Source organism: Trachemys scripta, chromosome 10, assembly GCF_013100865.1.
Source record: "Trachemys scripta elegans isolate TJP31775 chromosome 10, CAS_Tse_1.0, whole genome shotgun sequence".
Classification (NCBI taxonomy): Eukaryota; Metazoa; Chordata; order Testudines; family Emydidae; genus Trachemys; species Trachemys scripta.
In genome coordinates, this window is record NC_048307.1 from 44,558,502 (window position 1) to 44,570,886 (window position 12,385).

Below are 12,385 nucleotides of genomic sequence, written 5' to 3' on the forward strand. Positions count from 1 at the left end.
GCAGAGTCCTGATAGAAACCCTGCCCTGGGGTTGTCCCCCCATGTCAGGGCTGAGATGGAGCCCTTCCCAGAGCTCCCTGGGGAGAGACCCAGAAACAGCGCCAGCTGGTGGGAAGCGAGAATAGCACCTCCCAGTGCAGATCACGTCGCTCTCCCTCCCACCCTGCCCTCCCCACTACTGCTCTCTCCCCTCTGTCCCAGCTGGTGGCAGGCAGCGTGGTGATGGCCTTTGAGGAGGTTTGCCCCGAGCGCATTGACCTGATCCACAAGAACTATCGGAAGCTGTGCAACCTGCTGATCGATGTGGAGGAGTGGGGCCAGGTGGTGATCATCAATATGCTGACCCGCTACGCGCGCACTCAGTTCCTCAGCCCCAACCAGAACGTGAGTCAGACTAGGGCAGGGGATGCGTGACCCCAGTGAGGCAGGGAAGGAAGTTCATACCGGAACAGAGTGCAGAAAGGGAGGAGACTGACTTAGGGTCCTATGTCGGCTCTGTTCTAGTGCCAGGCCTCCCAGCCCTGGCACACGTGGCTGCACTGCCCCTCTCAGAGCTGCGGGACCTGAAGCAGTGATGCTCAGTCTGAGGCAACTGGGCAGCGTCTGGCTCAGGGTGCCCACGGCCCCTACGGCTGTGGCTCCTTGGTGGTGCGCCATATGGTGCTGTCATGTGGTGGCAACACAGCATCCCCACCTTAGCTTGGACTAGAAACAAGGCACACTCTGAAGCATGTGAGCTAGGGAGGAGATCCTGCATCCCACAGAGGCTGTACATGGAGACGGTATTTTTCCAAAGCTCCGTTCTAGTTCAGCCACAGCCCTGGGTGTGGGTCTCCGGCCTGTGCTATGCAGGAGGTCAGCCTGGGTGATCACCGCTCCCCTCTGGATCTGTGTCCCCTCTGGATCAGAAAACGACCCCTGTGAAGCTGTCCTGGGGCTCGCACAGGCTGGCCCTGATCCCCCTCCCCTTGTCCTCACCAATGCAGGGATCCCTCGGGGTCTTGTCGCTGCTCTGGGGTTGTTGGGGAGGCCAGTCCAAGCGGCTGCCAGTGGGGCCTGAGAGGAAAAGCCTGACTTGTATCAGCTCCTAGTTAGAGTCTTTGGGGTGGGTTTACTGGCTGGGGGGGCCGCTGAGGGGGAGTTAGTGCTGCATCCGCCGCCCCCCCCTCCCCACACACACACACTGTGCCTGGCAGGAGTCCCTGCTGGAGGAGAACCCGGAGAAGGCCTTCTACGGCTCCGATGAGGAAGACTCCAAGGATGACAAGCCGGACGCAGCCTCTCTGGTGAAGCGCAAGCCCTATGTGATGGACCCTGACCACCGGCTGCTACTGCGCAACACGAAGCCCCTGCTGCAGAGCCGCAATGCCGCAGTGAGCTACATGGCCTCCCCGCCTCACCCTGCCCCCCCACCACAGAGCCAGAACCCCGCAGTGAGCTACATGCCCCCCTCGCCCTACCCCCCACCACAGAGCCGCAACGCCACGGTGAGCCCCACACCCTCCCGCCTCACCCTGCCCCCCGCCAAAGAGCCGCAACACTGCAGTGAGTCCCATGCCCTCCCGCCTTGCTCTGCCCCCCCACCACAGAGCCGCAATGCCGCGGTGAGCCCCACACCCTCCTGCCTTGCTCTGCTCCCCCCCACAGAGTCGCAACGCCGCAGTGAGCCCCACGCCCTCCCGTCTCGCCCTGCCCCCCGCCACTGCAGAGTCACAATGCTGCAGTGAGTCCCCCCAGAGCTGCAATGCCACGGTAAGTCTCCTATCTCCCCCACACTGTTCCCCCACAGAGCTGTGACACCACGCTACGTGCCCCTTCGCCCTGCACCCGCCTCCGAGCCACAATGCCACAGTGAGCCCACACCTTGCCCTGCCCCCCCGACAGAGCCGCAACACCGCGGTGAACCCCCAGCACCCCTACCTCGCCCTGTCCCCCCCGCACTTCAGAGCCACAACCCCGCGGTGACCTTCATGCCTCTCTGCTTCGCCCTGCCCCCCGAGCCACAATGCCACAGTGAGCCTCTCGCCCTTCCCCACACAAGAGCCGCAACACCTTGGTGAGCCACATGCCCCCACCGCAGAGCCGCAACACCACGGTGAGCCACAGCCCCCCTGCCACAGAACTGCAACGACATGGTGAGCCCCCTGCATTCCCCAACAGAGCTGCGGTGCTGCAGTCAGCCCCTCCACTGCCCTGAGTCCAGGGTCCCGTTGGTATGACACTTCCCCTCGTGCCTGAGGAGTGACAGGTGGGTTTTCCGGCACATGGGGGCTCCCCAAGGAAGGAGACACAATGCACTGTGTCTTGTGGGAGCGCGCGCCCGGTGACTCGCTCTACATCTGAACAGGGATGTGTAGGCCCCAAGCTCAGCAAGCCCCCTGCCCTGACACCGCTGGAGCTCTGGACACTCTGCCCAGCAGGTCATTGACAGGGGTCTCGCTGGGAGCAGCGCTCTCCTGCTGGCTGCTGCCTCAGGGAAACCCAACACGTGAAGGGGCAGTACACAGAAAATGGGACATCCGTCTCTGCAGTCAGGTGCTTTAGACCCAGCCCTGGGCAGCACCCAGCCTGTAGTGGCTAGCCCATTGCTTAGTGCCCTCCTATGACCTCTTGTCTCTCTCCTCCCCCCTCCCCCACAGGTGGTGATGGCTGTAGCTCAGCTGTACTTCCACCTGGCACCCAAGGCCGAGGTTGGGGTCATTGCCAAGGCACTGGTGCGTCTTCTGAGGAGCCACAGGTCTGCAACCACCACAGCTTCTCTTCCTTTCTCCCTTTCCTCCTTCTGTCTTCTGCTCGCCCCCTCTCCCCACACACCCCTTTCTTTCTCTCCAGCAACCACCTGAACTTTCTTCCATGACTTGTGTCGCGGAGTGTGGGGGACTCAGGGCCCTGTACCCCCAGCTTCCTGCGATTCACCATGACTCTCAGCCAGCCAGTAAAGCAGGTTTATTTACATGACAGGAACACAGTCCAAGACAGGTCTTGCAGGCACAGACAACAGGATCCCCCTCAGTTAGGTCCATCTTGGGGTCCCCGGGCACCCCAGCCCCCTTGGGAGGTCAGAGCCCTGTCTGCCTCCCAGCCGTCCCACCAGCCAGCTCCTGAAACTCTCCCTTCAGCGACCCCTCCCACAACCTTTGTTCAGTTTCCCGGGCAAACATGTCACCTGGCCTCTAACCCCTTCCTGGGTTCTCATGTTACATGCTCAGGTATTCTCCGTTGGTCACTCTCCCATCCCCCAATGCAGACTATCCTAGCCACACTCCCCTGTCAGCATTCAAAGACCACAGTAAGAACAGTCCCCATTCGTCACAACTTGTTCCAGAGGCTGAAGTCTGTGTGTCACAGGCTGTCAGGGCTCAGGCCCTGCACAGAGCTCTTCTGGCAGCCTGACCAGATAGGTCCTATTGGCTCCATCTCAGGCGTATGAAAGTTTCTGAGATGGAACCAGTGAGGTCCTGGAGGGAGAAACCCCTGAAACAGCCCATCTCAGGGTAGAATCTGATGCTGGGGCTTGTTATTCAGTAGGGAGGGGGTAAATTTGGCCCAGATTGGGTCAAGTGGGGGATTGTGTACGAGCAGCCTGTTGCATGGATTCTCCTTGCTGCCTCGCTTCTACGGGGCCAGCTGATGGATCTCTCTCTCTCTCTCTCTCTCGGCAGTGAGGTGCAGTGGGTGGTGCTGCAGAACGTGGCCACGATGTCCATTAAGCGGCGGGTGAGTCCTGGTTCCCTGCACTTGAGAAATCGCCCTTCTTTTCTCTAGAGGCTGGGGCTGCAGCATAGAGGGATTTGGGGCTGAGCTCCCCCAAGCCTGAGGCTTGGGACTGACCCATTCCTGGGCTGTGTGCGGGGACTCTGCGGTGTCAGATCAGTCCAATCCCCCACCTCCTGTCATGGGGGACAGACCAGCAGCCTGTCTCCAATAAGGACCAGTGCTAGATGCTGCAGAGAAATCCCCCATCATGCACTTGGTCCATTGCCCTGTCCCCTGACTGACCCCCAGCTGGCATCCAGCAGGGTAACTGGGCTGCTGCTAAAGCTGCTTTGTCCATGCAGGGGATGTTTGAGCCATATCTGAAGAGCTTCTACATCAGATCCACGGACCCCACCCAGATTAAGATCCTCAAGGTGAGTCAAATGCGCAGGACGGCCTGAAGCATGTTTACAGCGAGGCATTCCCTACACGCACCCCGGACATAGCCTTGGCACCGAGCTACCCAACTCCCCTGCCATAGGCGATCTGCCCCCACCACCTCTGGGAGTTTGTAGGCACTGCCTTCCCTTCTAAACACCGTCTGATCCTCTGGACCCCATGGGGAGCTCCATGCAGCCATGTGACACCTTCTCCTCGAGCCCGGACATGCACAGTCTGCTGCGCCCAGAGTCTGGCTCCTCTCACTCTCCCCACAGGCAGGATTCTTGGAGGTACCTCTGTCTCTGGGCACATGGGGGGTAAATCTTTCCATCTCTCTCTCACACACACGCTCTTGTGCTCTCTCTCTCTCTCCTCTCCAGCTGGAAGTTCTCACCAACCTCGCTAACGAAACCAACATCTCCACCATCCTGCGGGAGTTCCAGGTACTCAGGGCCGGGGGCTGGTGGGCGGAGCTGGGTGGGGGCAGCGTGTGGCAGAGCTGGAAGCATTTCAGGGATAATTCTGTCAGCATGGGAGTAAAAGAGAGGGGCTTTGGGTGCAGTGTGCGCTCGCCTTGATTGCTCGCCCCCAGCCATGAGCAAGGGAGGAACCATTCACAGCCTGGGAGGGGCTACCTGCTGTGGCAAGTGACCTCATTGGTGCCCACTACAGAGAGAAGGGAGACTGGGGCTTCTCCTGAGAGCTCAGGGCTTTCATTGCTGGTTCCCTGCAGACTCACTCTCACAATCTCATCTCCACCTGCCATTGGGAACCATCCCCACTGCCAGAGCTGGGCGGAAAATGGACTTTTGGGTGGGGGAAAGAAATGGAAAATGGAATATTTCAGTTTGGGAATGCTGCTGCGGTGCCTCATGGGAGTTGTAGTTCGGCTGTTTCATGCTCCCATTCTCCTCCATGGACTGGACTCCCTGGTGAGACTACATCTCCCAGGATGCACCCCAATGGTGGGCGTTCCTGCATGCATCATGGGAGATGGCTGGGGAGCCTGGCCCTACAGTTCCCAAGAGGCTCCATGACTGTTTAGTGCAATCCAAATACTTTGGTTTTCAGCTGTTTGGTTATTCAATGAAAAAATCTACATTTTCTATGGAAAGTAGAGACAATTTTGATGGAAAATTTGTGGCCAGCCCTACCTGGTCCTGGAGCCGGCTGGTTCTGTGGGGCTTGGCGGTGGCTGTTTCATAGTTAAACACCAAGGGGTAGGTGCAGGTTTCTGGGGGCCCAAACCCTCCCCACTTTATTAACAAAGCCCCTTTTTGTTTTTACCCTGGCCTTGGCCCAGCCCCTGCTCCTCACTGGGTTTGGAGAGTGGGCATGGAGCCACAGGCCCGGGGGAAGCAGCCAGATTGTTCTGCGATGAGTGTGGGGGAAAGCATGTGTATTGGGTCTCATGTAAACTCCTTGGGGCAAGGGCTGAGGTGTCTGTACATGCCCACACAGTGGGCCTGATCCTCATCAGGGCCTCTACGTGCTACTGGAATATAAGTAAATGACTACGTCTGCTGGGTGGATTTCCCTAAAACGGGGGGAAATGAGAAACGTCCAGCCCTACCAGGGCCTGTTCCCAAACATGGGGACTAGGGGAAAACCGGGCTTTACAGACAGCCTTGTGACCTTCGCTACAGCAGCTGCTGGGAGCCCTGAGCTAGTGCAGCCGCTGGGAGCCACCCTGCATGTAGCCTGAGCCCACGCGATCATATCTCAGACAGGGCTGCTCCAGCATGGTGTCCTGACTCCCGGTGCATGCCAGGAAAGCTGCCATGCCTCTTGTCCCACAGACCTACATCCGGAGCATGGACAAGGACTTTGTAGCTGCCACCATCCAGGCAATCGGGCGCTGCGCCACAAACATCGGGAAGGTCCGAGACACCTGCCTGAATGGCCTTGTGCAGCTTCTCTCCAACAGGGATGGTGAGAACCTGCGGCCCAGGGGCAGGGAGGGGTGAGGGGGAGCTGTCAAGGGGCTGCCTATGGGAGATAGTGCTTTTCAGAGCTTGCAGTGGAAGATCAAGCAATGAGTGATGGCCACCGGCCCGGGACAAGCTCCAGCTGGGTTTGAGGAGGCCACGGGCTGGGAAGAGCTGGCGGAAGGGGCACCCTGCGCTGGGACGATCTTCTGGGAATTAAATGTCTGGTTGAGCAAATTCCCACAGCTGTGTGTTGTCAGCATCACAGCGTTCAATAGCACACCCCTGGCTGAGGCCCCTCATGCACTGAGATCCTGCACAGCCCCAGCAGGGTGGGGAGAGGAACCGTTCACCCCAGAGCTGGCTGTGGCCAAGTCCTGGCAGTGCGGGGGACAGAGACGTCTCTGCGCTCATTGGCGGCTGGGGATCTCTGTTGCCCCCAGAGCTAGTGGTGGCTGAGTCCGTGGTCGTCATTAAGAAGCTGCTGCAGATGCAGCCCTCTCAGCACAGCGAGATAATCAAGCACATGGCCAAGCTCACCGACAACATCCAGGTATGTCTGAGCTCGGGGCCCAGCTGTTCCCACTGCCAGAGGGGCTGGGGGCTCCAGCTGTATGGGGGTGAGTGTGGAGTGGGCTGTGCCCGTAGGAAGGAGCAGGGGTTAGTTCAGGGGGGTCCTTGGTGTCCTGAGCTGCCCTTCCTGTGGAAGTGCTGCTGCCTGTTGCCCCCTTTCTCCCCTTACCAGGCCCCTACCCAGGGGATGCTGCACTCAGTGTCTGGTCCCCTGCTTCTGCGAAGCCCTGAGTTCGAATCCCCTGTGCCACCAGGGCTGGGACTCCTCCTCCAGCGCTTGCCCCAGGGGGCCTTCTGGAGTCAGCTGGGAGGGACTGGCCCAGCAGGAGGGACCGGCCATGCTTTTCAAACTGCCAGCGCAGCCCCAGCAGGACCTGCTTGCTCCCTGGTTTGGCTGCAATGGGTGAGCATTGCCAGGCTCCCAGCTGTGTGTGTCCTGGAAGGGGCAGCACTGTGCAGGCCTGCTGCTGTGGTTCCCAAGATGGACACAGGCAGGCACCCACCTAGGACGTGACCTCAGGGGGCATCCCTGGAATGGAGTGGGGCCATCTTGTCCTCCCAGAGCTCTCTGCCCTGTCCCCACTCCCTAGGGTCTCGGTGCTTGGGTCCCAGAATTCCCTGTGCTGGGTGCCCCAGTGCAAAGGATCCTGGGATGTGCTAGGTAATGCAGCAGCTGGGCCCTGACTGGGAGAAGGAACTGGTTGGGTTGGTGGGACTGGGGAGCAGCGGGGGCATTGGACAGGACCGCAAATCCTGGCCTCCGGAGTCCACAACATAGTGGCTGCAGGGTGTAGGCAGGTCTCCCATGGACTGCACTGCACTTGCACCGGCTCTGGGTGATGCTCCTGGCCCCAGCCCATCCCTCTGGAGCTTGCCCTGGCTGGGTGCGAGGGATTTCGGCAGAGCTGGGGTGCTGCCATGTGCCTATCTGCAGGTGCCCATGGCCCGGGCCAGCATCCTCTGGCTGATTGGCGAGTACTGCGAGCATGTGCCCAAGATCGCACCCGATGTGCTGCGCAAGATGGCCAAGTCCTTCACCAGCGAGGAGGACATCGTCAAGCTGCAGGTCATCAACCTGGCAGCCAAGCTCTACCTGACAAACTCCAAGCAGGTGAGCGCCAGCTGGGTGGGTGGGGCAGCATCAGCAGCTTCCCAAACCGGCTCCGAGACCCTGCTCTCGCCACGCAGCTGGCTCTGCCCCAGCAGGCTCCATGCAGATATTGCACAAGCAATTAGTGCAGGGCTGACTGAGCCTGTGCCCCCTGCACTGGCTTCCCCTGACCACTGCCAGGAAACTGCGACCATTGCAGCTGTGCCTGACTCCACCCTACGCTGCAGGGCCGCCTAGCTGGCCAGTCCCCATGGTGACAGTGCTGGGCTCTCTTGGATGGGGTGCAGCTGTCTCTGAGTGCCCTGGCCCCTGCCAGGCAGTGGGGTGCTGTGTGAGGGCCGGGACACTTCTGTCTGAAACAGCACAGCCAGCCAGCCGAGCCTGCAACCCATGGGCCCGATCCTGCAAGTAGCTCTGTGCCAGCAGAAGCCAGGGTGTGTGGAAGGCACTCAGCACTTTGCTGGATTGAGCCCACAGTCCCTGCACTTAGGGTTGCCCTGCTCAGTGTGGGATGTGTGGGCTGGGCTCAGGGAATCAGCAGAGCTGGGGTGGGTGCCATTGGGCAAGTCCTTTCCACTCTCTGGACCTCTGTTTCCCCATCTGTGTGGTGGGGAGGGGTTCTGCTCAGCGCGATAGCCCTGTAAAGTCCCAGGGAAGATGCTGAGCTGCCAAGTGTCGCCATAGAGCAAGCTGCTGACCCAGTATGTGCTGAACCTGGCCAAGTACGACCAGAACTACGACATCCGGGACCGGGCCCGCTTTATCCGTCAGCTCATCGTGCCCACCGAGAAGAGCGGGGCCCTTAACAAGTACGCCAAGAAGCTCTTCCTGGCGCAGAAGCCCGCCCCCATCTTGGAGTCTTCCTTCAAAGGTACGGCAAGGTGCATGGGACCCAGGGGTCTCTGTCTGGCTATGAGAGGGGAACCAGTTCCTCCCAGTAAGGGCTGGGTGATGTGGAACATGGGGCCTGCTGGGCTGTGAGGCTGGAAGCCGCTAGGGTGGGGAGTGGGGCCAGGAGGGCTGCGCTCTGAACTCTCCCCTCCTGCTGCAGATCGGGACCATTTCCAACTCGGCTCGCTCTCACACCTCCTCAACGCCAAGGCAGTGGGCTACCAGGAGCTCCCCGACTGGCCGGACGAGGCCCCTGACCCATCTGTGCGCAATGTGGAGGTACCGTGCTAGCCGGGCTCTGGGGATGGGGCCTCATGTTGTGCTCCATTTATGTGATCCCGGGGAACGGTGCTCACTGCACTACCCACAGCCTTGGTGTCAGGGGCCCCTGGGCTCTGGTGCCAAGCTCCCGGCAGCTGCTGACCCTCCCAGGTGTCCACAGAAGTGGGTGGTTCCTGTCCTGATTCTTAAGGCAGGAGGAGTGGGGCGCGGAGTGGAGGGGCTGGGGCAGACGCCCTGCAGAGTCGCTCTGCTCCTGTGACAGCGATCTCCCTCGTTTGCAGGAAGAAACCGCCTTCCTCATTGAAAGCCACATCGGGTTGCTGGGAGAGCTCAGAGAGGTGGCTCGTGTGTGTTTGTTATGATGCCTTTCCCCTCTCTCTTGCTTTTAACTTTCAGCACTTGGGAATTGTGTGTGTGCGCATGTGTTGGCTTTTTTCTATAACACTCATAAAGGATCTGACATCTCAGCAGAGAGTAAAAGACAGACCCCCACCCCCACCCTCCACACAAACGTGTGTGTAGATTAAACTCCTTTTAATCTCTCAGGGCTAAACTTGAGCACATGCATAAGCACACACCTGTTCAGTAGCGTAGCCCCCAGCCAGAGCCCTGCCATGCCTGTCGATGGATCTGCCCCCAGCGCTTGCTGCTGGGTGGTCCACCCGTCAGGGAGAAGGCTGGTGAGCATCATGCCATGAGGGTGGTGAGAAGAGGGATAGGTGCATGCTCCGTGCATCGCTGTGCGGTCCCCATGCCCTCTTCAGGACAGAACCCCCATGGTACTGACCCTGGGGACATTTCCTGGGAATCAGCCTGTCCATCACTGCAGAATCCCTTTGGAAGGGCCTGGCCTCTGTGAGCTCCTCTCCTTGGGCCAACTCTCTGCTGTGGGGGGTTCACTGGGGCTGGCATGTGCCTCACCTCCTTTTCTGCTCCCGCGCAGGTCCCGGAATGGACCAAGTGCACCAGCCGGGAGAAGAGGAAAGAGAAGGTGGAGAAGCCATTCTACTCGGATTCAGAGGGAGAGTCCGGGCCCACGGAATCAGCAGACAGTGGTGAGGGACCTGGCCGTCTCTGTGCCGGGCAGCAGGGTGGCACTGCCCAGCCCTGGCAGTGCTCTCACGGCTGGAGGCCAGCAGGCTCCTGCGTTACCTGTCTGTGCAGTGCTGAGCTCTGGCGCCTGCTGCATGGGGATGGCAGTGCAATCCACTCCCGACTGCTGGTGATATGAGCTGTGGGCTCTGTCACGTTCCCGATGGGTGGGGGGATAAGATGTGTCTGAGGGGCAAAGGGCCAGCCCTTCCAAAGCTTCTCTGCTCTGCATCCCCCACCTTCCCTGTTGGCCCAGGCTGCGCTGCCAGCGGCCTGACTAGAAAGGGCTGTGAGCTCTTGGCCAGTGCCCAGATGACAGGGGGCTACAGAGCCCTTCCCACTTAATGCCAAGAAGCATTCAGGGTCCTCGAATTGGACTGACTGTCACTCAGGAGCCTTTCCTCCCTGGAAAAGGCCCAGGGCACAACGTGTTGTCTGGAGGGACCATCCAGTCCTGCCTCCTGGCTGTTCGTGGGGAGCGGGCACAGCCAGCATCGTCCATGGGGGACAGGGCGCATCTGTGTGCACATATGGGAATGACGTGATGACTCCCTTCTTTCCCCCTCTCCAGCGCACCACCTGGGGGAACCCCTGGCCCAGCGACCATGGCAGTGTAATGCCCCTGGAGGGAAGGATCAAGTGCATGGGATGGCAGTATGGCGTGGCAGCTGGGGTGGGGGTGGGGGGGCGCGAGGGGACTGGGCAGTCCGGCCTTGCAGACGGTGCCTGGCAAGGGCTGTCAACACTGAGATTTTCTCTCTCTCTCCCAGAACCGGAATCTGTCAGTGAGTCGGAGAGCGAGAGTGGCAGCAGCAGCAGCGAGAGTGGCTCTGACTCGGGAAGCCGGGGCGAGGAGAGTGGAGACCAGTCGGAGGAGGAGAAGAAGAAGAAGAAGAAGAAGAAGGGAAAGGAAGGGCCCCGGAAAGCCTGCCTGGAGAGCGCTGGGAGGTATCACAGACTGTGGCGGGAAGTGGGGGCAGGAGGTGCAACCAGTTGGGGACTGGGGAACACCCCCGGGGACATGGGGGGACTACAGCCCATCCCACCATGTATGTTTCTCATGCCTTTAACACCCAGCACCTTTGCCTGTGCCCCCTCCTTTCACTGACATCGGCCGGGGTGCCAGGCAGAGATCCCAGGCTGAAAAGCTGGGCCCAGCTGCTCCAGTGCCAGCAGGGGGACATGCAGGAGTGTTGGTGGGGGGGATGTCAGTCGCTCAGCCAGCAGGGGACAGCGCAGGAGTGGTGGAGATGGGGTGGGTGGGGAGGGTGTCAGCCACCCAGGGTGTGTCACAGCTTGGGGTGATATCACCCCAACATCGGCACAATGTGATTATCCCACCAGATAAATTTGCCGGAGAGGGTGAGTCTAGCTCAGACGCATGGTCCCCAGCCGTGGCTCTTATCCAATGATATCAAAGTATGTAAATTAGCCACTGGTAGCAGGTGCCTCCTGGCAGTCATGGGGCCCAAGGGGCGTGCGAGGTGTCGGTGGTGCCCTGTGCCTGACCCTCTCTTTCCCCCAGCGACCCCAGCGAGGAGGAGGAGGAGCAGGGGAAGAAGGGGAAGAAGAAGAAGCCGCAGCATGAAGGGAAAGGGGGTTCCGAGACCTCATGGGAGGAGGGCAGCATCTCAGAGAGCAGCTCGTCCGAGTCAGACTCAGGCTCCGAGGCAGAGGAATCCCAGTCAGAGCCAGAGAGCAAGAGGAGAACCACGGTGAGGTGATGGGCTGGGCGGCCAGGGAGGGGCTCGCTGCCGCTGAGCCCTGGCACCACCCACCTGCCCTGCAGAGAGGTGGGCCGGGGCTCCCATCCTCCCATGCACGGGCCTGGGACTCAGCTCCTGCACCTCTCTGAGTACCCTGCACCCAGGGCTCCCCGTGCCAGTGCTGGGCTGGGCCTCGCTGGGCCCTGTGCTCCTTTCCAAGCTCCCCCGCCCCATCTGACAGTCATATTGCCCCAGTTCTGTCCTCTCTTGCAGCCTCCCAGCAGCAAACCCGCCCCAAAGGCCTCCAGGAAAGGGACCAAGGAGATCTCCTTGCTGGACCTGGATGACTGTGAGTCTCGCTGCCCTACAGCTCATCCCCACGGTTTATCCCCACTGCACTATGGGCTGGGGCAGGGCAGGGGAGAGAGGCAGGGAGACTTCTCTTGACACCTTCCCTCCATCTCCCCATCTCTCCCCTGGTTTGCTACCATTTCTCCTCCTCCCTGTTTGGATCTGTAGCTTCCCTGCCTGCCTGCTGCCTGGCTCTCACGGGAGTTAGTGATGGTGTTTGTCTGATGGGGAGCCCCCTGAAAAGCTCAATTCTGGAGGCCCTACCTGGAACTGGGAGGAAGATGGGGACAGTGGGGGACACAGGTGGTAGCTTC

General features: G+C 60.3%; 1 protein-coding gene across 1 annotated transcript in view; it reads left to right on the plus strand.

Annotated features, from left to right (window-relative positions):
- The window catches only part of LOC117883986 (AP-3 complex subunit beta-2-like), a 50,856-nt gene that overhangs the window by 22,817 nt on the left and 15,654 nt on the right, over positions 1–12,385 (plus strand). The window contains 16 exon segments of the mRNA XM_034783977.1: positions 202–384; positions 1,197–1,373; positions 2,640–2,737; positions 3,663–3,717; positions 4,059–4,130; positions 4,518–4,580; positions 5,937–6,069; positions 6,509–6,618; positions 7,573–7,749; positions 8,434–8,620; positions 8,801–8,919; positions 9,204–9,260; positions 9,866–9,977; positions 10,785–10,962; positions 11,540–11,729; positions 11,994–12,069. Coding sequence (XP_034639868.1) covers positions 202–384; positions 1,197–1,373; positions 2,640–2,737; positions 3,663–3,717; positions 4,059–4,130; positions 4,518–4,580; positions 5,937–6,069; positions 6,509–6,618; positions 7,573–7,749; positions 8,434–8,620; positions 8,801–8,919; positions 9,204–9,260; positions 9,866–9,977; positions 10,785–10,962; positions 11,540–11,729; positions 11,994–12,069 — 1,987 coding nt within the window.